Source organism: Choloepus didactylus, assembly GCF_015220235.1.
Source record: "Choloepus didactylus isolate mChoDid1 chromosome 11 unlocalized genomic scaffold, mChoDid1.pri SUPER_11_unloc3, whole genome shotgun sequence".
Taxonomy (NCBI): Eukaryota; Metazoa; Chordata; class Mammalia; order Pilosa; family Megalonychidae; genus Choloepus; species Choloepus didactylus.
The window spans coordinates 447,171-468,890 of record NW_023637580.1 but is presented as its reverse complement, the minus strand read 5'-3'; the positions used below and the strand labels follow the sequence as shown (position 1 = coordinate 468,890).

General features: G+C 40.1%; 1 protein-coding gene across 1 annotated transcript; it reads left to right on the top strand.

Annotated features, from left to right (window-relative positions):
- Nucleotides 1-942: 942 nt before the first annotated feature.
- On the top strand, nt 943-7,126 carry LOC119524623 (sorting nexin-18-like). Its single transcript, XM_037823334.1, has 2 exons — nt 943-998; nt 3,954-7,126. The coding sequence occupies exons 1-2, from the start codon at nt 943-945 to the stop codon at nt 5,836-5,838; spliced, it is 1,941 nt and encodes a 646-aa protein (XP_037679262.1). The 3' UTR covers nt 5,839-7,126.
- The last annotated feature ends 14,594 nt before the right edge of the window (nt 7,127-21,720 follow it).

The following is a 21,720-nucleotide window of genomic DNA, read 5'->3' as shown; positions in this document are numbered from 1 at the left end:
GTCTCTTTGGACCTTTACTCTAGGACTAACTCTGAGCCATATCAACAATAGTTTCCTTTTAGTTTGAATATAACTCTTGCATATACCTTATATTAACACCCTTGTCCATATTTGAGAATGTTTACTACCTCCGAAAAATTATTTTCTTCCTTTAAGAACATTGGTTTCCTAATACATTCTTTGATGGAAATGTGATTTTCTTTCAGAATGCACAATTGATAGGACCAAGTGACAGTTTATTTTTATGACACTTGAGTGATTGGCCTCTTCTTATCGATTTTCTCAGTCTTTGGGATTTTTTCTCTAACATTGCAGGGGAAAAAGCAGAGATAGAGGAATGGGGAAAGGATCCTCGGAATTTTCTCTCCAGGGCACCCCTCTGGTGTTCTGCCCTTTATTTTATGTTTTAGAAACTGTAGTGGCTCACATGCTCATCTGTCTGGCAAACTCCTTTTGGCATTTCTTACAGCCAGTTCCCATACCTGCTCTTTGGATTGTCCTTTGAACCAGTTGCAATATCTTACCAGGCCCCTCACTTATTTTGTGAAATAAAATCATTAACATATGTTCTTGTTAAAAACAAAAACTTACAGAAGGAGCAAATTCAAGGGTGGGGGTAGCCAGCCTCCAGGATGGACCCCAATGATCCCTGCCCTCTGTAGTCATGGTCCTGTGTAGTCTCCTCTCACATTCTACCAGGATTGGTTTGTGTGATGAATAAGACATCACAGGAGTGATAGTAAGTCACTCCAATATTAGTTTATAAAAGACCCTGTGAGTTCTCTTTCTGTCTCTTTGTCTCACTCTTGAATCACTTGCTCTGAGGAAGCCTCCTGCCAACAGTCAAATGAGTGAGATTGGAAGCAGATCCTCCAACTCCAGTCAGACCTCCAAGTATCTGCAGCACTGGCTGACAGCTTGACTGCATCCTCAGGAGGCACCATGAGCCAGAAGTACCCACCTAAGCCAATTTCAGACTCCTGGTTCTCAGAAAATTTGTAAGATAACAAACATTCATTGTTTTCAGTGTTAAGGTTTGGAGTAGAATGTTACATAACATCAGATAATTAATACAGAAGGGGAGAGGAAAAGGAACATAGGATGAGGAGATGATATCAAGATAGTCAAGCTGAGTGTGAAAATTGTGAGAAATACTTTTTAAAATTTCCTCTTTCATAAAACAAAATTATTATAAAGATATAGTAATTAAAACAGCATGGCATTGACACAAGACATAAAGAACAATGAAATGAAATTGAGAGTTTGAATACAGACACTCACATTTATGGCCAACTTATTTTTGACAAAGGTGCCAGTTCAACTGAATTGGGAAAGAATAGTCTCTTCAGCAAATGGTGCTGGGGAAACTGGATAACCATATGTGAAAGATGGAAAGTGGAAACTTCCCTCACACCATATTCAAAAATAAACTCAAAATGGATAATAAAAAATCTAAGTATAATAACCAAGACTACAAAACTCCTAGAAGAAAAAACAAGAAAGTGTCTTCAGGAACTTGTAATAGGCAATAGTTTCTTAGACTTTACACCAAAGCACAAGCAACAAAAGAAAAAATAGATAAGTTGTACTTCACCAAAATAAAAAAAATTTTTGTGCATAAAACAATTTTATCAATAAAGTAAAAAGACAACCTACAGAATAGAACATATTTGGATACCACTTATATAGTAAGGTTTTTTAATACAGTTTTATTGAAATATATTCACATACCCTATAATCATCACAGTGTGCAATCTACTATTCACAGTACCATCATAAAGTTGTATGTTCATCACCAGAATCAACTTTTGAACATTTTTCTTACTCCAAAAAAATAAAAATAAAAGTAAAAATAGAACACCCAAAACATTCCCTCTCACCACCTTCCTGCCATATTTTTCATTTAGATTTTGTCCCCATTTTTCTCCTCATCTCTCCATACACTGGGCAAAGAGAGTGTGAGCCATGAGGTTTTCACAATAACAAGGTGATTATGAGGTTACAGTCACAACATGTAAGCTATATAGATATACAGTCTTCTTCAAGTATCAATGCTACTTCCTGAGTTGCAGTTCAACACTTTCATGTAGTTCCTTCTAGCTATTCCAATACAATAAAAACTAAAAGTATATCTATATGGCACATACGAATGCCCTCCAGAGTGACCTCTCAACTCCATTTGAAATCTCTCACCCATTGAAACTTTATTTTGATTCATTTCACTTCCCCCTTTTGATCAAGAAAACTTTCTCAATCCCATGATGCCATGTCCAGGCTCATCCCTGGGAGTCATGGCTCACATTGTCAGGGAGATTTATACCCCTGGGAATCATATCCCAAATAGTGGGGAGGGCAGTGAGTTCACCTGCCATGGGGGCTTAGAGAGAGAGAGAGGGCCACATCTAAACAACAAAGAGGTTCTCTGGGGAGATTCTTAGGCACAATTATAAGTAGGCTCACCCTCTCCTTTGCAGCAGTAAGCTTCACAAGGGCACACCTCAAGATCAAGGTCTCATCCTACCAGACTGTCAATCCTCAATGTTTGTGAGAACACCAGTAAAAACCCAGGTGGGGGAGTCCAATATTTCCACATTCTTCCCCAGTTCCACAGGGATCCGTCAAATATATCCTCATTTTCTGCCCAAATTACCTTGGGATGTATCTGAATTTCACACTAAGCTATACAAACCTACCAGACATCACTTCCTATTTAAAGTTTCATGTAATTATGGTGTTTGAATAAACTGACCATAAAAGTTAAATTATTTAGTGTGCTGCAGAAAATATAGCTCCTGCACCAAATAAACATCCCTTCCCTTGGTCTCACACAGAAGTTGAAGTTGAAAATGCAGTCAATATTATCCTTTACCCTTTGGTCTGATTTGACTTAGTCCTAACCAGATCTGTTTCATTCATAGCTGTAACTGAGGTGTGAACTCTTTTTCAGCTTTTTTTTAAACAGTTGCTGTATGAGAGAATACTGACATTCATGGCTGCCAAGCTCTGGCTCTTAGTTTCAGGTGTCAAACAGATACCTAAATTCCAGAGACCAACCAGGTTATACACAAAGAGCTCAGTACCTCAGAATTTAGAGATAACCATTACAACTCAGGAATAGATGTGACTGCCGTGAGTGTACAATCTAGGGAGTATTACAATAAGTATTCCCCTGATAAGCTGGAATCTAAGATTCAATTCTCATAGTTTTATAGTTAGTCCATATTAGTGAGGCATTATAATGTTTGTCTTTTTGTTTCTGGTGTACTTCACTCAAAATGCTGTCCTCAAGATCCATTCACCTAGTTGTGTGTCTCACAGCTTCATTCCTTCTTGCAGCTGCTCAGTATTCTATTGTATGCATAGAGCACAGTTCACCATTCTGTTTATCAGTTGATGTATCCTTAGGTCACCTCTATATGTTGAAAATTGTGAATGCTAGCACCATAGACACCAGTGTTCAAATGTCCATTCGTGTCTCTGCTCTCATCTTCCAAGTTAATACTCCATAAATAAGTTGCAGGACCTTATGACACCCACATACTTAGCTTTTTGTGGGACCACAACACTGTCCTCCAGAGAGGCTACTCCATTCTACTTCCCCACCAACAATAAATAGATACATTTCTCTCTCCATGTTTTCTCCAGCACTTATATCCCTCTGTTTATATTTTCCCCCTCAATTTTATAGAGATATATTCACATAACTTACAATCATCCACAGCACACAATAAATTGTTCATGGTATCATCATATAGTGATGCATTCATCACAATAATCAGCACTTAAAAATATGCATTACTTCAAACATTTTTAAAGAATAATAATAATTGCGGGCCCCGCCCCCGGCCCGCGGTGGCGGCCCAGCGCGGCACTTGGCTCTGCAAGCGGAGCCGCGCGGCGGGTGCTACCGGCGGGCCGGGGTTCTAGGGTGCTTGTTGTCTTCTGTGGTCCAGTCGGCGCGCCCGGGCGCTGTACGACTTCAGGTCCGAGAACCCCGGCGAGATCTCACTGCGGGAGCACGAGGTGCTGAGCCTGTGCAGCGAGCAGGACATCGAGGGCTGGCTCGAAGGGGTCAACAGCCGCGGCGACCGCGGCCTCTTCCCTGCCTCGTACGTGCAGGTGATCAGCGGCCCCGAGCCCAGCCCGGCAGGCGACGGCGGCCCTGGTGCCCCGGCTCGCTACGCCAACGTGCCGCCCGGCGGCTTCGAGCCCCTGCCCGCGGTGCCGCCCGCCTCCTTCAAGCCGCCGGCCGACGCCTTCCAGCCGTTGCTTCAGCCTCAGCAGGCGCCGCCGCCGAGCACCTTTCAGCCGCTGGGCGCGGGCTTCCCGTACGGCGGGGGCGCCCTGCAGCCGTCGCCTCAGCAGCTCTACGGCGGCGGCGGCGGCTACCAGGCCAGCCAGGGCAGCGACGATGACTGGGACGACGAGTGGGACGACAGCTCCACGGTGGCGGACGAGCCGGGTGCGCTGGGCAGCGGCGCGTACCCGGACCTCGACGGCTCGTCGTCTGGGGTCGGCGTGGCCGGTCGCTACCGTCTGTCGACGCGCTCTGACCTGTCGCTGGGGTCCCGCGGCGGCTCGGCGCCCCCACACCACCCGCAGCACCACCCGTCGGGGGCCAAGAGCTCGGCCACCGTGAGCCGCAACCTCAACCGCTTCTCCACCTTCGTCAAGTCGGGTGGGGAGGCCTTCGTGCTCGGCGAGGCGTCGGGCTTCGTGAAGGACGGGGACAAGCTGTGCGTGGTGTTGGGGCCCTACGGTCCGGAGTGGCAGGAGAACCCCTACCCTTTCCAGTGCACCATCGACGACCCCACCAAGCAGACCAAGTTTAAGGGCATGAAGAGCTACATCTCCTACAAGCTGGTGCCCACCCACACGCAGGTGCCCGTGCACCGGCGCTACAAGCACTTCGACTGGCTGTACGCGCGCCTGGCCGAGAAGTTCCCGGTCATCTCGGTGCCCCACCTGCCCGAGAAGCAGGCCACGGGCCGCTTCGAGGAGGACTTCATCTCCAAGCGCAGGAAGGGCCTGATCTGGTGGATGAACCACATGGCCAGCCACCCGGTGCTGGCGCAGTGCGACGTCTTCCAGCACTTCCTGACGTGCCCCAGCAGCACCGACGAGAAGGCCTGGAAGCAGGGCAAGAGGAAGGCCGAAAAAGATGAGATGGTGGGCGCCAACTTCTTCCTGACCCTGAGCACGCCCCCCGCTGCCGCCCTCGACCTGCAGGAGGTAGAGGGTAAGATCGACGGCTTCAAGTGTTTCACCAAGAAGATGGACGACAGCGCGCTGCAGCTCAACCACACGGCCAACGAGTTCGCACGCAAGCAGGTGACAGGCTTCAAGAAGGAGTATCAGAAGGTGGGCCAGTCTTTCCGCGGCCTCAGCCAGGCCTTTGAGCTGGACCAGCAGGCCTTCTCGGTGGGCCTGAACCAGGCCATCGCCTTCACCGGAGATGCCTACGACGCCATCGGCGAGCTGTTCGCCGAGCAACCCAGGCAGGACCTGGACCCGGTCATGGACCTGTTAGCGCTGTATCAGGGGCACCTGGCCAACTTCCCGGACATCATCCACGTGCAAAAAGGAGCTCTTACCAAAGTAAAGGAGAGTAGGCGACATGTGGAAGAAGGGAAAATGGAGGTTCAAAAGGCTGATGGCATTCAAGATCGCTGTAACACTATTTCTTTTGCCACTTTGGCTGAAATTCACCACTTCCATCAAATTCGAGTAAGAGACTTTAAATCACAGATGCAGCATTTCTTACAACAGCAAATAATATTTTTCCAAAAAGTGACCCAGAAATTGGAAGAAGCTCTTCACAAATATGACAGTGTTTAATGACTGGACATTGAATTATGGACTTTTTTTCAGTTTGAGGAAATTTCTACAGCAGAATAAAAACTGCTATCAAAGATCTATTGCCAACTGTCAGTGGTGGTACAAGGATGATTTTGTGTTCAAATGAAACCCAGCTGAATATATAATTATGTAGGAAAGAAACAGTTAATATGGTTATGTAATAGAAACAGTACCACACATTGTAACTAAATTATACTATGTATGCCTACACTACCATTGTAACTTTTTGAATAATGATTATACTATTTGCCTTATTGCTTTTTGAAGTATGGGTATTTTAGTGCATACTTTGTAGACCTCAAAACCCATGAAGGGTCTCAAAGAAGCTGGCTGGATAAAAGCCTGCTGTGGATGTCTTTTTACTCTCATAGATCGGGATTACCTAAATTCAACCTATTCTCTGTTTACAAACTCCAACTAGAGCAGCTATGCTACTTTGTGCCTTTAGACTCTTGGTTTTCATTTCTTCCCCCTCCTTTTAATTTTTTTTTTTAAGTAAGCCACAACTTTTATGAATGAAAGTGTAAAAGGCCAGTGCATATAATGACAAACTGATGGCCACCTCATGTTTGCTGAGGGTGGGGGGTGGGGATCAGCTGTCATCATTTTGCACGGCAAGTATTATCTCCTGATAAAATGCCGGCAAGAGCAGAGAAGAGGGACTCGATGGTCATCTCAGAATGAAGTCTTTTAGGAAGGGATGTGGTGCCACTCTATTCCCTTAGATGCTATAGTAGCAGAAGTCTCTTTACTCAAGGGAAAACTTGGCATGAAGATTTAAGCGAACATGTCTTATAAAATGGAGAAGAGGAGTCTGGTCAATCAGGGGATACAAGTACAGGATCAGTGACAATACACACTCGGTTTTAAGTTCTTAAAGATTTTTTGTTTTGTTTTTAGCTTGAAGATTTTAATATTTAGTGTGTGTGTTTTTTTCTTAATGGATCCATACTGTTAACTGATTGAGACTCCACTGTGATTCACTCGTTTACTTAATCAAAAACTTTTCAGGGATGTCTGTAAAATTCAGTGTTATTCGTGATGAAAAGTAGTGTTGGTTGCTATGAGGAGGGACCAGAAATAATTCCTATTATTCCAAATACTGAAGGAAAAAATAATTGATTTATACTGCATTTAAAAAAAAAAGTATTGATAAGCCCCAGAATATTTGACCTTAAAAGTTATTTTAATATATTCTTTTATTATTATAAGGGAAATACAAATGGCTGATAAATACCAAAAAGATTCAAAAGCAGCTTAATTTAAAAAGCACAAAGAGATTCTGGCTTGAAATGCCAAATTCTCAATGTTTTTGTAGTTGGTGAGCTAAATAATGTGGTCCTTGAGTTTACAGATTTAAAACTGTCACTGAAAGCTTAAAATATCCACTGTTTTTATGAAGTCAAATTTATGCTGCCTCAGAAATCCCTTGGTACTGAAATGGTAACCTGGAAGTAAAGAGGTCAGTTGGAAAATTGGTGAGTCACTAGGTCAGTTTGCAGATAGTAAAAAACGAAAAGGTTATTGAAACAGATACTCAACAGCACATTTAATTTCTAAAAAGTAATTCATATGGGTTATATTTTTTAAGACTAGTTTATCATTTTGACCCTTGGTCAAAATTTCATACCTTAGAAATTTTTGATTTGACATCATGTGGCTTTATCTTTACTATAGATATTCAGAACTGTAACCAAATACATTGTCCTCTAAAAAGAAACCTTTATCTTCTTGATTGCAAAATACAGTTCTGTAAACAAAATCCATATATATAAAAATGTTAATTTTATTGTAGCAGTTGGGAGAGTATAGTGTTTAAAGTTTGAGTCTGTATTGGACAGATAAGCACTATGCTCTTCAAATGATGTGAAAATCACTTGTCTCTATTTTGATGTTGGTTTGAGGGTTTTTTGTTTTTGTTTCTTTTGTTTGTTTTTTTTTAAAGAAAATCACTAAACTTGTGCAATGGTAGCATGGAAATTATCTGAGGTCTTGTATGATTGTGCTTTAGCCAGGGTGGATATAGCTTAAATTATAACAACTAAAGATTAAAGTACAAGGAAGTAGCAGTTCATGCTGCCTACTTCTAAGAGAACCTTTTTACTTCGTAACTACATTACATTATAATGCCACTGATTCATAAGGGGTTTCAATTATTTTTGTGAGATAGAACACCAGAATTACTAGTCTTCCTTTTCATCTAAGATCTTTATTTCTCAGACAGTCCTGTTGGAGCATTTCAGGACTCAACATTGCTGCGACGTTAATGCCCAAGAGAAAAGCCATCATGAGTGTGTGCTGGTTGTCACGACCAGCGTGGAACAATTTTTAAAAAATAAACTGTCATGCCCTTCAAAAAAAAAAAAAAAAAAAAAAAGAATAATAATAATTAAAAAATGTGAACATTGAAGGCATAATGTTGAGTGAAATAAGCCAGACATAAAAGGCTGATGATTCTATTATCTTACTTATATGAAATAATTTGAATATGTAATAGAATCAGAAAAGAGAACATGGGTTACCAGGGACAGGGTTGAGTGTATGACATGAGGAGTTAATAGTTAAGTTATGCAGAGCTCCTGTTTGGGGTGATGAAAATTTTTGACAGTAGATGGTGGTGATCATAGCACAACATTGTGAATGTAATTATATCCCTGAATTATATATTTGAAAGCCATTAAAATAGGAAATCTTATATTTCATATACCTTACTAGCATAAAAATAATACAAAAACAACTGTACAACACAGTGAACCCTAATGTAAACACTGGATTATCATTAATATATTAATGATATATTTTTTATTTTTTCAACACTTGTAAAAAAGGTTCCTGGTAATGCAAGATGTTAATAATACGGTAAACTGGAAAAGTACATAAGGAGGTGGGTACATGGGAACTCTGTACTTTCTGAATGATATTTCTGTAAAATTACAACTTCCTTTTATCAAGAAGAGTAAAACTCCTGAGCTTGGTGGGGATAAAAGTGTTGCCCCTTGGGGTATACCTGTAGAATCCTGATCCCAATCTCAGTATATGCAACAAGTCCTTTTCCTTTTCCCCTCTTTAACACACTTCTTAGGATTTGTTTGCAGTTCTGGCAGTGCTAGTATCCCATGCAGGACCCCCTAATACCAATCTGGAATGTATATTGGTCCTTGGTGCTTCCCCTCCATATTACTGTACAGGGAGGGGTGAGGGAACTGTGTGTCTGTTTTATTGCCAATATATCATGATGTGTCTACCTAAATAATTCTAAAAAGGCCAAAACTAAATTATAAAAGATACATCCCCAATTGAAATGACTGCCAGCTATGCAAACTCACTTGAACTCTTCTTTTGACTTCTTTGACTGGCTTAGCCCCAGTACCTGGGTCTTTTGGTTGGGAATGCTCCTCCCAGGAGACTTGATCATCCTCCTGGTGGTGGTTGTCCTAATGGCACTGGTTAAACATGAGTCAGCCTGGTGGAAAGACTTTGTGGTGAGCCACTGCCATCAGGTTATTTGGGTAGTACATCAGACCTATCTCTGCCTTCAAATTTGAGGTGGCCACTGGTCCTTAATGGAACATGCTATTGAAAATTCTTTCTTGAAGACAAGTGGGGATCAGGGAGTGGGCAGTTGGGGAAGCAACAATCTTACAAACAACTTCCCCTCTCCTGCTTGCTCAGTCATAGCCCTGGACAAGGAATATTCTTGAATTCAATGAGATTTTGCATGACCCATGTTTTCCTTCCTTATTGTGTGATTCTTCCACATTCCAGGAGAACAGTGAACTTAAAACTGCTCTGGGAAATAAATCATAATTCACCTGGTCAATCCCAGCAGTGTATCTGTTCCCAGTGGGAAGGGATTGGGGTTACTTGCTACAAGACAAGACGAGTGTGGACAGATCCTTGCCTGGCATTGGCTATTGGGAGGAACCTGCTAGCCATGGGATAATGGCACATACTACTACAGCCCTGTCTCTTCTCTATATGAGTAAAGCATTGTTCCAAACAGTGCTTGTGTGTGATGTGCCTTCCTAGGTGACTGCTATACATGCACCACATTCTGGAAAGAACTGTTTGGACCCCTACACTTGGTGATCTTCATAGTCATGAACTTTCTCATCCTCCATGCAGTAGGGCTTCTCTACTGAGATTGGTAGGTGCTTTAATAGCTTGACATACATGTTATCACTATGCTATAAATTGTGCCTAATATTATTTTGAAGAAATATCTTTTAAAACAATTTAGAATAAGCAAAATAAAAAATATTTCCCTTTCAAATATTGAATTTCTGATACTATTCCTTCATTTATGTAGATACAAGTTTTTGACCTATATCATTTTCCTCTCCCTGAAGAATTTCATTCAATAATTTGCAGACCGAAGGCAGGGCAAGATGGCAGACTGGTGAGCTGTATGTTTTAGTTACTCCTCCAGGAAAGTAGGTAGAAAGGCAGGAACTGCGTGGACTGGACACCACAGAGCAATATGACTTTGGGCATACTTCATACAACACTCATGAAAACGTGGAACTGCTGAGATCAGCGAAATCTGTAAGTTTTTGTGGCCAGGGGACCCGCACCCCTCCCTGCCAGGCTCAGTCCCGTGGGAGGAGGGGCTGTCAGCTCCGGAAAGGAGAAGGGAGAACTGCAGTGGCAGCCCTTATCGGAAACTCATTCTACTGATCCAAACTCCAACCATAGATAGACTGAGACCAGACACCAGAGAATCTGAGAGCAGCCAGCCCAGAAGAGAGGAGACAGGCATAGAAAAAACACAACATGAAAAACTCCAAAATAAAAGTGGAGGATTTTTGGAGTTCTGGTGAACATAGAAAGGGGAAGGGCAGAGCTCAGGCCCTGAGGTGCATATGCAAATCCCGAAGAAAAGCTGATCTCTCTGCCCTGTGGACCTTTCCTTAATGGCCCTAATTGCTTTGTCTCTTAGCATTTCAATAACCCATTAGATCTCTGAGGAGGGCCCTTTTTTTTAATCCTTTTTTCTTTTTCTAAAACAATTACTCTAAGAAGCCCAATACAGAAAGCTTCAAAGACTTGCAATTTGGAAAGGTCAAGTCAAGAGCAGAACTAAGAGAGCTCTGAGACAAAAGGCAATAATCCAGTGGCTGAGAAAATTCACTAAACACCACAACTTCCCAAGAAAAGGGGGGTGTCTGCTCACAGCCATCATCCTGGTGGACAGGAAACACTCCTGCCCATTGCCAGCCCCATAGCCCAGAGCTGCCCCAGACAACCCAGTGTGACGGAAGTGCTTCAAATAACAGGCACACACCACAAAACTGGGCGTGGATATTAGCCTTCCCTTCAACCTCAGCTGATTGTCCCAGAGTTGGGAAGGTGGAGCAGTGTGAATTAACAAAGTCCCATTCAAGCCATCATTTCAGCATACTGGGAGCCTCCCTACACAGCCCAGCAGCCCAGAACTGCCCTGGGGGGACGGCACTCACCTGTGACATAGCACAGTCATCCCTCAACAGAGGACCCAGGGTGCACAGCCTGGAAGAGGGGCCCACTTGCAATTCTCAGGAGCCATACGCCAATACCAAGGACTTGTGGGTCAGTGGCAGAGACAAACTGTGGCAGGACTGAACTGAAGGATTAGACTATTGCAGCAGCTTTAAAACTCTAGGATCACCAGGGAGATTTGATTTTTAGGGCCACCCCCCTTCCCTGACTCCCCAGAAAGACGCCCCATATACAGGGCAGGCAACAGCAACTACACACACAAGCTTGGTACACCAATTGGACCCCACAAGACTCACTCCCCCACTCACCAAAAAGGCTAAGCAGGGGAGAACTGGCTTGTGGAGAACAGGTGGCTCGTGGATACCACCTGCTGGTTAGTTAGAGAAAGTGTACTCCACGAAGCTGTAGATGTGATAAATTAGAGATAAGGACTTCAATTGGTCTACAAATCCTAAAAGAACCCGATCAAGTTCAGCAAATGCCACGAGGCCAAAAACAACAGAAAATTATAAAGCATATGAAAAAACCAGATGATATGGATAACCCAAGCCCAAGCACCCAAATCAAAAGACCAGAAGAGACACAGCACCTAGAGCAGCTACTCAAAGAACTAAAGATGAACAATGAGACCATAGTATGGGATACAAAGGAAATCAAGAAGACCCTAGAAGAGCATAAAGAAGACATTGCAAGACTAAATAAAAAAATGGATGATCTTATGGAAATTAAAGAAACCGTTGACCATATTAAAAAGATTCTGGACACTCATAGTACAAGACTAGAGGAAGTTGAACAATGAATCAGTGATCTGGAAGATGACAGAATGGAAAATGAAAGCATAAAAGAAAGAGTGGGGAAAAAAATAGAAAAAATTGAAATGGACCTCAGGGATATGATAGATAATATGAAACGTCCAAATATAAGACTCATTGGTGTCCCAGAAGGGGAAGAAAAGGGTAAAGGTCTAGGAAGAGTATTCAAAGAAATTGTTGGGGAAAACTTCCCAAATCTTCTAAACAACATAAATACACAAATCATAAATGCTCAGCGAACTCCAAATAGAATAAATCCAAATAAACCATTCCAAGACATATACTGATCACACTGTCAAACACAGAAGAGAAGGAGCAAGTTCTGAAAGCAGCAAGAGAAAAGCAATTCAACACATACAAAGGAAACAGCATAAGACTAAGTAGTGACTACTCAGCAGCCACCATGGAGGCAAGAAGGCAGTGGCACGATATATTTAAAATTCTGAGTGAGAAAAATTTCCACCCAAGAATACTTTATCCAGCAAAGCTCTCCTTCAAATTTGAGGGAGAGATTAAATTTTTCACAGACAAACAAATGCTGAGAGAATTTGCTAACAAGAGACCTGCCCTACTGGAGATACTAAAGAGAGCCCTACAGACAGAGAAACAAAGAAAGGACAGAGAGACTTGGAGAAAGGTTCAGTACTAAAGAGATTCCATATGGGTAAAATAAAGGATATTAATAGAGAGAGGGGAAAAATATGACAAACATAAACCAAAGGATAAGATGGCTGATTCAAGAAATGCCTTCACGGTTATAACGTTGAATGTAAATGGATTAAACTCCCCAATTAAAAGATATAGATTCGCAGAATGGATCAAAAAAAATGAACCATCAATATGTTTCATACAAGAGACTCATCTTAGACACAGGGACACAAAGAAATTGAAAGTGAAAGGATGGAAAAAAATATTACATGCAAGCTACAGCCAAAAGAAAGCAGGTGTAGCAATATTAATCTCAGATAAAATAGACTTCAAATGCAGGGATGTTTTGAGAGACAAAGAAGGCCACTACATACTAATAAAAGGGGCAATTCAGCAAGAAGAAATAACAATCGTAAATGTCTATGCACCCAATCAAGGTGCCACAAAATACATGAGAGAAACACTGGCAAAACTAAAGGAAGCAATTGATGTTTCCACAATAATTGTGGGAGACTTCAACACATTACTCTCTCCTATAGATAGATCAACCAGACAGAAGACCAATAAGGAAATTGAAAACCTAAACAATCTGATAAATGAATTAGATTTAACAGACATATACAGGACATTACATCCCAAATCACCAGGATACACATACTTTTCTAGTGCTCATGGAACTTTCTCCAGAATAGATCATATGCTGGGACATAAAACAAGCCTCAATAAATTTAAAAAGATTGAAATTATTCAAAGCACATTCTCTGACCACAATGGAATACAATTAGAAGTCAATAACCATCAGAGACTTAGAAAATTCACAAATACCTGGAGGTTAAACGACACACTCCTAAACAATCAGTGGGTTAAAGAAGAAATAGCAAGAGAAATTGCTAAATATATAGAGACGAATGAAAAGGAGAACACAACATACCAAAACCTATGGGATGCAGCAAAAGCAGTGCGAAGGGGGAAATTTATAGCACTAAACACATACATTAAAAAGGAAGAAAGAGCCAAAATCAAAGAACTAATGAATCAACTGAAGAAGCTAGAAAATGAACAGCAAACCAATCCTAAACCAAGTAGAAGAAAAAAACATAACAAGGATTAAAGCAGAAATAAATGGCATAGAGAACAAAAAAACAATAGAGAGGATAAATATCACCAAAAGTTGATTCTTTGAGAAGATCAACAAGATTGACAAGCCCCTAGCTAGGCTGAAAAAAATCAAAAAGAGAGAAGACCCATATAAACAAAATAATGAATGAAAAAGGTGACATAACTGCAGATCCTGAAGAAATTAAAAAAAATTATAAGAGGATATTATGAACAACTGTATGGCAACAAACTGGATAATGTAGAAGAAATGGACAATTTCCTGGAAACATATGAACAACCTAGATTGACCAGAGAAGAAATAGAAGACCTCAACCAACCCATCACAAGCAAAGAGATCCAATCACTCATCAAAAATCTTCCCACAAATAAATGCCCAGGGCCAGATGGCTTCACAGGGGAATTCTACCAAACTTTCCAGAAAGAACTGACACCAATCTTACTCAAACTCTTTCAAAACATTCAAGAAAATGGAACACTACCTAACTCATTTTATGAAGCTAACATCAATCTAATACCAAAACCAGGCAAAGATGCTACAAAAAAGGAAAACTACCGGCCCATCTCCCTAATGAATATAGATGCAAAAATCCTCAACAAAATACTTGCAAATCGAATCCAAAGACACATTAAAAAAATCATACACCATGACTAAGTGGGGTTCATTCCAGGCATGCAAGGATGGTTCAACATAAGAAAATCAATCAATGTATTACAACACATTAACAAGTCAAAAGGGAAAAATCAATTGATCATCTCAATAGATGCTGAAAAAGCATTTAACAAAATCCAACATCCCTTTTTGATAAAAACACTTCAAAAGGTAGGAATTGAAGGAAACTTCCTCAACATGATAAAGAGCATATATGAAAAACCCACAGCCAGCATAGTACTCAATGGTGAGAGACTGAAAGCCTTCCCTCTAAGATCAGGAACAAGACAAGGATGCCCACTGTCACCACTGTTATTCAACATTGTGCTGGAAGTGCTAGCCAGGGCAATCTGGCAAGACAAAGAAATAAAAGGCATCCAAATTGGAAAAGAAGAAGTAAAACTGTCCTTGTTTGCAGACGATATGATCTTATATCTAGAAAACCGTGAGAAATCGACAATACAGTTACTAGAGCTAATCAACAAATTTAGCAAAGTAGCGGGATACAAGATTAATGCACATAAGTCAGTAATGTTTCTATATGCTAGAAATGAACAAACTGAAGAGACACTCAAGAAAAAGATACCATTTTCAATAGCAACTAAAAAAATCAAGTACCTAGGAATAAACTTAACCAAAGATGTAAAAGACCTATACAAAGAAAACTACATAACTCTACTAAAAGAAATAGAAGGGGACCTTAAAAGATGGAAAAATATTCCATGTTCATGGATAGGAAGACTAAATGTCATTAAGATGTCAATTTTACCCAAACTCATCTACAGATTCAATGCAATCCCAATCAAAATTCCAACAACCTACTTTGCAGACTTGGAAAAGCTAGTTATCAAATTTAATTGGAAAGGGAAGATGCCTCGAATTGCTAAAGACACTCTAAAAAAGAAAAACGAAGTGGGAGGACTTACACTCCCTGACTTTGAAGCTTATTATAAAGCCACAGTTGCCAAAACAGCATGGTACTGGCACAAAGATAGACATATAGATCAATGGAATCGAATTGAGAATTCAGAGATAGACCCTCAGATCTATGGCCGACTGATCTTTGATAAGGCCCCCAAAGTCACTGAACTGAGTCATAATGGTCTTTTCAACAAATAGGGCTGGGAGAGTTGGATATCCATATCCACAAGAATGAAAGAGGACCCGTACCTCACCCCCTACACAAAAATTAACTCAAAATGGACAAAAGATCTCAATATAAAAGAAAGTACCATAAAACTCCTAGAAGATAACGTAGGAAAACATCTTCAAGACCTTGTATTAGGCGGCCACTTCCTAGACTTTACACCCAAAGCACAAGCAACAAAAGAAAAAAGAGATAAATGGGAACTCCTCAAGCTTAGAAGTTTCTGCACCTCAAAGGAATTTCTCAAAAAGGTAAAGAGGCAGCCTACTCAATGGGAAAAAATTTTTGGAAACCATGTATCTGACAAAAGACTGATATCGTGCATATATGAAGAAATCCTACAACTGAATGACAATAGTACAGACAGCCCAATTATAAAATGGGCAAAAGATATGAAAAGACAGTTCTCTGAAGAGGAAATACAAATGACCAAGAAACACATGAAAAAATGTTCAGCTTCACTAGCTATTAGAGAGATGCAAATTAAGACCACAATGAGATACCATCTAACACCGATTAGAGTGGCTGCCATTAAACCATCAGGAAACTACAAATGCTGGAGGGGATGTGGAGAAATTGGAACTCTTATTCATTGTTAGTGGGACTGTATAATGGTTCAGCCACTCTGGAAGTCAGTCTGGCAGTTCCTTAGAAAACTAGATATAGAGTTACCATTCAATCCAGCGATTGCACTTCTCGGTATATACCCGGAAGATCGGAAGGCAGTGACATGAACAGATATCTGCACGCCAATGTTCATAGCAGCATTATTCACAATTGCCAAGAGATGGAAACAACCCAAATGTCCTTGAACAGATGAGTGGATAAATAAAATGTGGTATATACACCCGATGGAATACTACATGGCAGTAAGAAGGAACGATCTCGTGAAACATATGACAACATGGATGAACCTTGAAGACATAATGCTGAGCGAAATAAGCCAGGCACAAAAAGAGAAATATTATATGCTACCACTAATGTGAACTTTGAAAAATGTAAAACAAATGGTTTATAATGTAGAATGTAGGGGAACTAGCAGTAGAGAGCAATTAAGGAAGGGGGAACAATAATCCAAGAACAACAGATAAGCTATTTAACGTTCTGGGGATGCCCAGGAATGACTATGGTCTGTTAATTTCTGGTGGATATAGTAGGAGCAAGTTCACAGAAATGTTGCTATATTAGGTAACTTTCTTGGGGTAAAGTAGGAACATGTTGGAAGTTAAGCAGTTATCTTAGGTTAGTTGTCTTTTTCTTACTCCTTTGTTATGGTCTCTTTGAAATGTTCTTTTATTGTATGTTTGTTTTCTTTTTAACTTTTTTTTCATACAGTTGATTTAAAAAAGAAGGGAAAGTTAAAAAAAAAAAAAGAAAAACAAGGAAAAAAAAAGATGTAGTGCCCCCTTGAGGAACCTGTGGAGAATGCAGGGGTATTCGCCTACCCCACCTCCATGGTTCCTAACATGACCACAGACATAGGGGACTGGTGGTTTGATGGGTTGAGCCCTCCACCATAGGTTTTACCCTTGGGAAGACGGTTGCTGCAAAGGAGAGGTTAGGCCTCCCTATGGTTGTGCCTAAGAGCCTCCTCCCGAATGCCTCTTTGTTGCTCAGATGTGGCCCTCTCTCTCTGGCTCAGCCAACTTGAAAGATGAAATCACTGCCCTCCCCCCTACGTGGGATCAGACACCCAGAGGAGTGAATCTCCCTGGCAATGTGGAATATGACTCCCGGGGAGGAATGTAGACCTGGCATCGTTGGACGGAGAACATCTTCTTGACCAAAAGGGGGATGTGAAAGGAAATGAAATAAGCTTCAGTGGCAGAGAGATTCCAGAAGGAGCTGAGATGTCACTCCGGTGGGCACTCTTATGCACACTTTAGACAACCCTTTTTAGGTTCTAAAGAATTGGGGTAGCTGGTGGTGGATACCTGAAACTATCAAACTACAACCCAGAACCCATGAATCTCGAAGACAGTTGTATAAAAATGTAGCTTATGAGGGGTGACAATGGGATTGGGAAAGCCATAAGGACCACACTCCACTTTGTCTAGTTTATGGATGGATGAGTAGAAAAATAGGGGAAGGAAACAAACAGACAAAGGTACCCAGTGTTCTTTTTTACTTCAATTGCTCTTTTTCACTTTAATTATTATTCTTGTTATTTTTGTGTGTGTGCTAATGAAGGTGTCAGGGATTGATTTAGGTGATGAATGTACAACTATGTAATGGTACTGTGAACAATCAAATGTACGATTTGTTTTGTATGACTGCATGGTATGTGAATATATCTCAATTAAAAAAAAAAGAAATACAATATTTAATAATATACTAGTCTAAAATAAAAAAAATAAAAAAATAAAAAAATAATTTGCAGACCAAAATTTTCGGTGACCAATTCCCTCAGCTTTTTTTGGGGGGTGGGGCAAAACCTTAATTTCCCTCAGTTTTTTTGGGGGGTGAGGCAAAGACTTAATTTCTCCCTCACTTTTGATTTAGAATTCTGGAATGGTGATTTTTTTTCAATCTTTTAAATATTTCAGTCCTCTCCTTTCTTGTATGGTTTGTTTAAGACAAGAAGTCTCCCGAAATTTTTATCTTTATTCCTCTATTGGTAAAGTTTTTTTTTTTCCTGGCTTCTTTTGAGGTTTACTCATTGCATTTGGTTCTTTGCAGTTTGAGTATAATATGCCAAAACATACATATTTTTGTTGTTATTTATTCTTCTTGCACTTCTCTGAGCTTCCTTGTACTGTGGTCTGGGGCCTGTCATTAATTTTGGAAAGTTCTTTGCTATTATTACATCAAATATTTCTTTTATTTCTTTATCTCTTTCTTACCTCTGATATTCAAATAATGGCTATATTATCTCTTTTGATATTGTTCCATAATCTTTGGATGTTCTCTCCTGTTATTTCATTCATTTCATCCTTTCATTTATTGCTTCAGTTCATGAAAATTCTATTGACATATTTGAGTTCACTGACTCTTTTCTTGCCTGTGTCCAGCCTACTGATGAGGCCATTAAACACTTTCTTCATTTCTGTCTTGGTGCTTTTAATTTTTCCATTGATTTTTAGTGTGGTGAAATATATACAGTTGATATGTTCCATTGTAATCACTTTCAAGGGTAAAATCCATTGGTATTAATTACTTTCAAAATTTTATGCTACCATCACAATTCATTACCCAAACTTTTCAATTACCCCAATCAGAAACTCTGTACTTAAGCAATCACACCTCATAGTCTCTCTCTCTCTCTCTCTCTCTCTCTCTCTCTCTCTCTCTCTCTCACACACACACACACACACACAACTGCCAGTAAACTATAATCGATAATCTTATCTTTCCCTATAAATTTGCACATTCCATGTAAGTGGAAGCATACAACCTTTATCTTCTTGTGAATAGCTTATTTCACACAAAATAGTGCTTTCAAGTTTCATCCACATTATAACATAAATTTCATTCTTCTTTATGGCTGTCTAATATTGTATTGTATGTATATATCATATTTTATGTGTTCATATGTTGATGGACATTTCTGTTGCTTCCACCATTTGACTATTGTGAATAATGTTATTATCACAGTGTTTATACTGTCTCTTCACCTCTTTGCTTTCATATCTTTCAGGAATATACCTAGAAGTGGGGTTGCCATCTCATATGGTAAGTCTATATTTAAACTTCTGAGGAATCCTCAAGACAGTTTTCAAGAGTAGCTGCACAAATTTACATTCCCACCAACAATGTGCAAGGGTTTCTATTCCCTTGTATCCTTGCCAACGGTTTTAATTTTCCATTTTTAAAATTAATACCTGTCTTTTTGGGTGTGAATTTGTACAGGATTCCCATGTTACCCTTACTCCTGAAGGGAGATGGGGAAGTAATAGCTAACAGTTCATGCAGACTTGCTTTGTGGGAAGGCCGTCTAATCAGAAATCAGAATTAAGGGGACCATTAGGTGTCATTCACTCAGATTGGCCTCCTATAGGAGAAAGAAGGTGGAACATGTGTTGGGGATGCACAGAACATCTCTAGAAACAAAGACCAATCCAGTAAAAATATGGGGTCCTGGATGTTCTAATTCTAGCAGAAGGTACAAAGTCATTCAAAAGTTGCCCAATAACAATATGCTGGCACTTAAACTGTTTCCACCATTAGCTAATGTCACTAATGGTGCTGTTAACATTAGTGCACAATTATCTGTTCAAATTCCTGTTTTCAGTTATTTTTGGTGTACAGCTAGAAATGAGATTACACGGCACTATGGTGGTCCTACACTTACCTTATCAAGGGACCACCAAGTCATTCTCTAAAGGGGCTTCACCATTTTAAAAACCAGAAAACAATGCACAAATGTTTGAATATCTATGCACCCTTGACAGCACACTATTTTGATTACTTTAGTAATAGTGTTCACATTATTGTGACATTTGTAGTTTGAAGAGGAACAGTGCTATCTCAGTATTTTTTTATCTCGATGTGTTTTTTAATTCATTTTTATTGAGATATAGTCACAAACCATGCAGTCATACAAAGGGTACATTCAGTTCACAGCACCATTATATAGTTGTGCATTCATCACCAAAATTAATTTTTGAATGTTTTCATTACCACACACACAAAAATAATGAGAATAAAAATTGAAGTGAAAAAGAACAATTAAAGTAAAAAAGAATACTGGGTGCCATCTTTTTTTTTTGCCCCTATTTTTCTACTCATCCATCCATACATTGGACAAAGGGGAGTGAGGTTCATATGACTTTCACATTGTCACCCCTCATAAGCTACATTTTTATACAACCATTTTCAAGATTCAAGGGTTCTGGGTTATAGTTTGATAGTTTCAGGTATTTACTTGTAGTTATTCCAATTCACTAGAACCTAAAAAAGGGTTGCCTGTTGTGCATAAGAGTCTCCACCATAGTGACCTCTCAGCTCCTTTTGGAATCTCTCTGCCACTGAAGCTTATTTCGTTTCCTTTCACATCCACCTTTTGGTCAAGAAGATGTTCTCTATCCCATGGTGCTGGGTCTAGATTCCTCCCCAGGAGTCATATTCCATGTTGCCAGGGACATTCACTCCCCTGGGTGTCAGATCCCACATAAGGGGTGGGCACTGATTTCACCTGCCAAGTTGGGTTAGCCAGAGAGAGAGGGCCACATCTGAGCAACAAAGAGGCATATGGGAGAAGACTTTTGGGCAAAATTATAGGCAGGCCTAGCCTCTTATTTGCAGGAACAGTCTTCCCAAGGGCAAGTCCCATGGTAGTGGGCTCAGCCCATCAAAATACCAGTCCCTGATGTGTGTGAGCACATCAGCAACCATGGAGGTGGGGAAGCCCAACACCCCTGTATTCTCTGTTCCTCTGCATATTTTTTTCATTCGTTTGTTTTTTTTAATTCTCTTTTTTAAATTAACTATTAAGTATATCAAAAAAATTAAAAAAACATACAATAAACATTTCAAACAAACCATAACAAGAGAGTAAGAAAAAGACAACTAACATAAAATAACTACTTTCCTTCCTGCACGTTCCTACTCTACCCCAAGAAAATAACCTAATATAGCAACATTTCTGTGAACTTGTTCCTACCATACCCACCAGAAATTAACAAACCATAGTCCTTTCTGGGCATTCCCAGAACATTAAATTTATCCACTCTAGTCTATCTATTCTTACTGGGTTGTCATTTCCCTCATTTATTGTTGTCTGTCACTAGTTCCACTACATTCTACATTATAAACCATTTATTTTACATTTTTCAATGTTCACATTAGTGATAGCATATAATATTTCTCTTTTTGTGCCTGGTTTATTTCGCTCAGCATTATGTCTTCCAGGTTCATCAATGTTGTCATGTTTCATGACATCGTTCCTTCTTACTGCTGCATAGTACTCCATCATGTGTGTATACCACATTTTATTTATCCACTCATCTGCTGAAGGACATTTGAGTTGTTTCCATCTCTTGGGAATTGTGAATAATACTGCTATGAAC

Coding starts and splice junctions, on each gene's coding strand:
- LOC119524623 (XM_037823334.1), top strand. CDS start 943: ATGAGCCAGAAGTACCCACCTAAGCCAATTTCAGACTCCTGGTTCTCA. Junction 999..3,953: donor TCCTGGTTCTCAGAAAATTT/GTAAGATAACAA, acceptor TCTGTGGTCCAG/TCGGCGCGCCCGGGCGCTGT.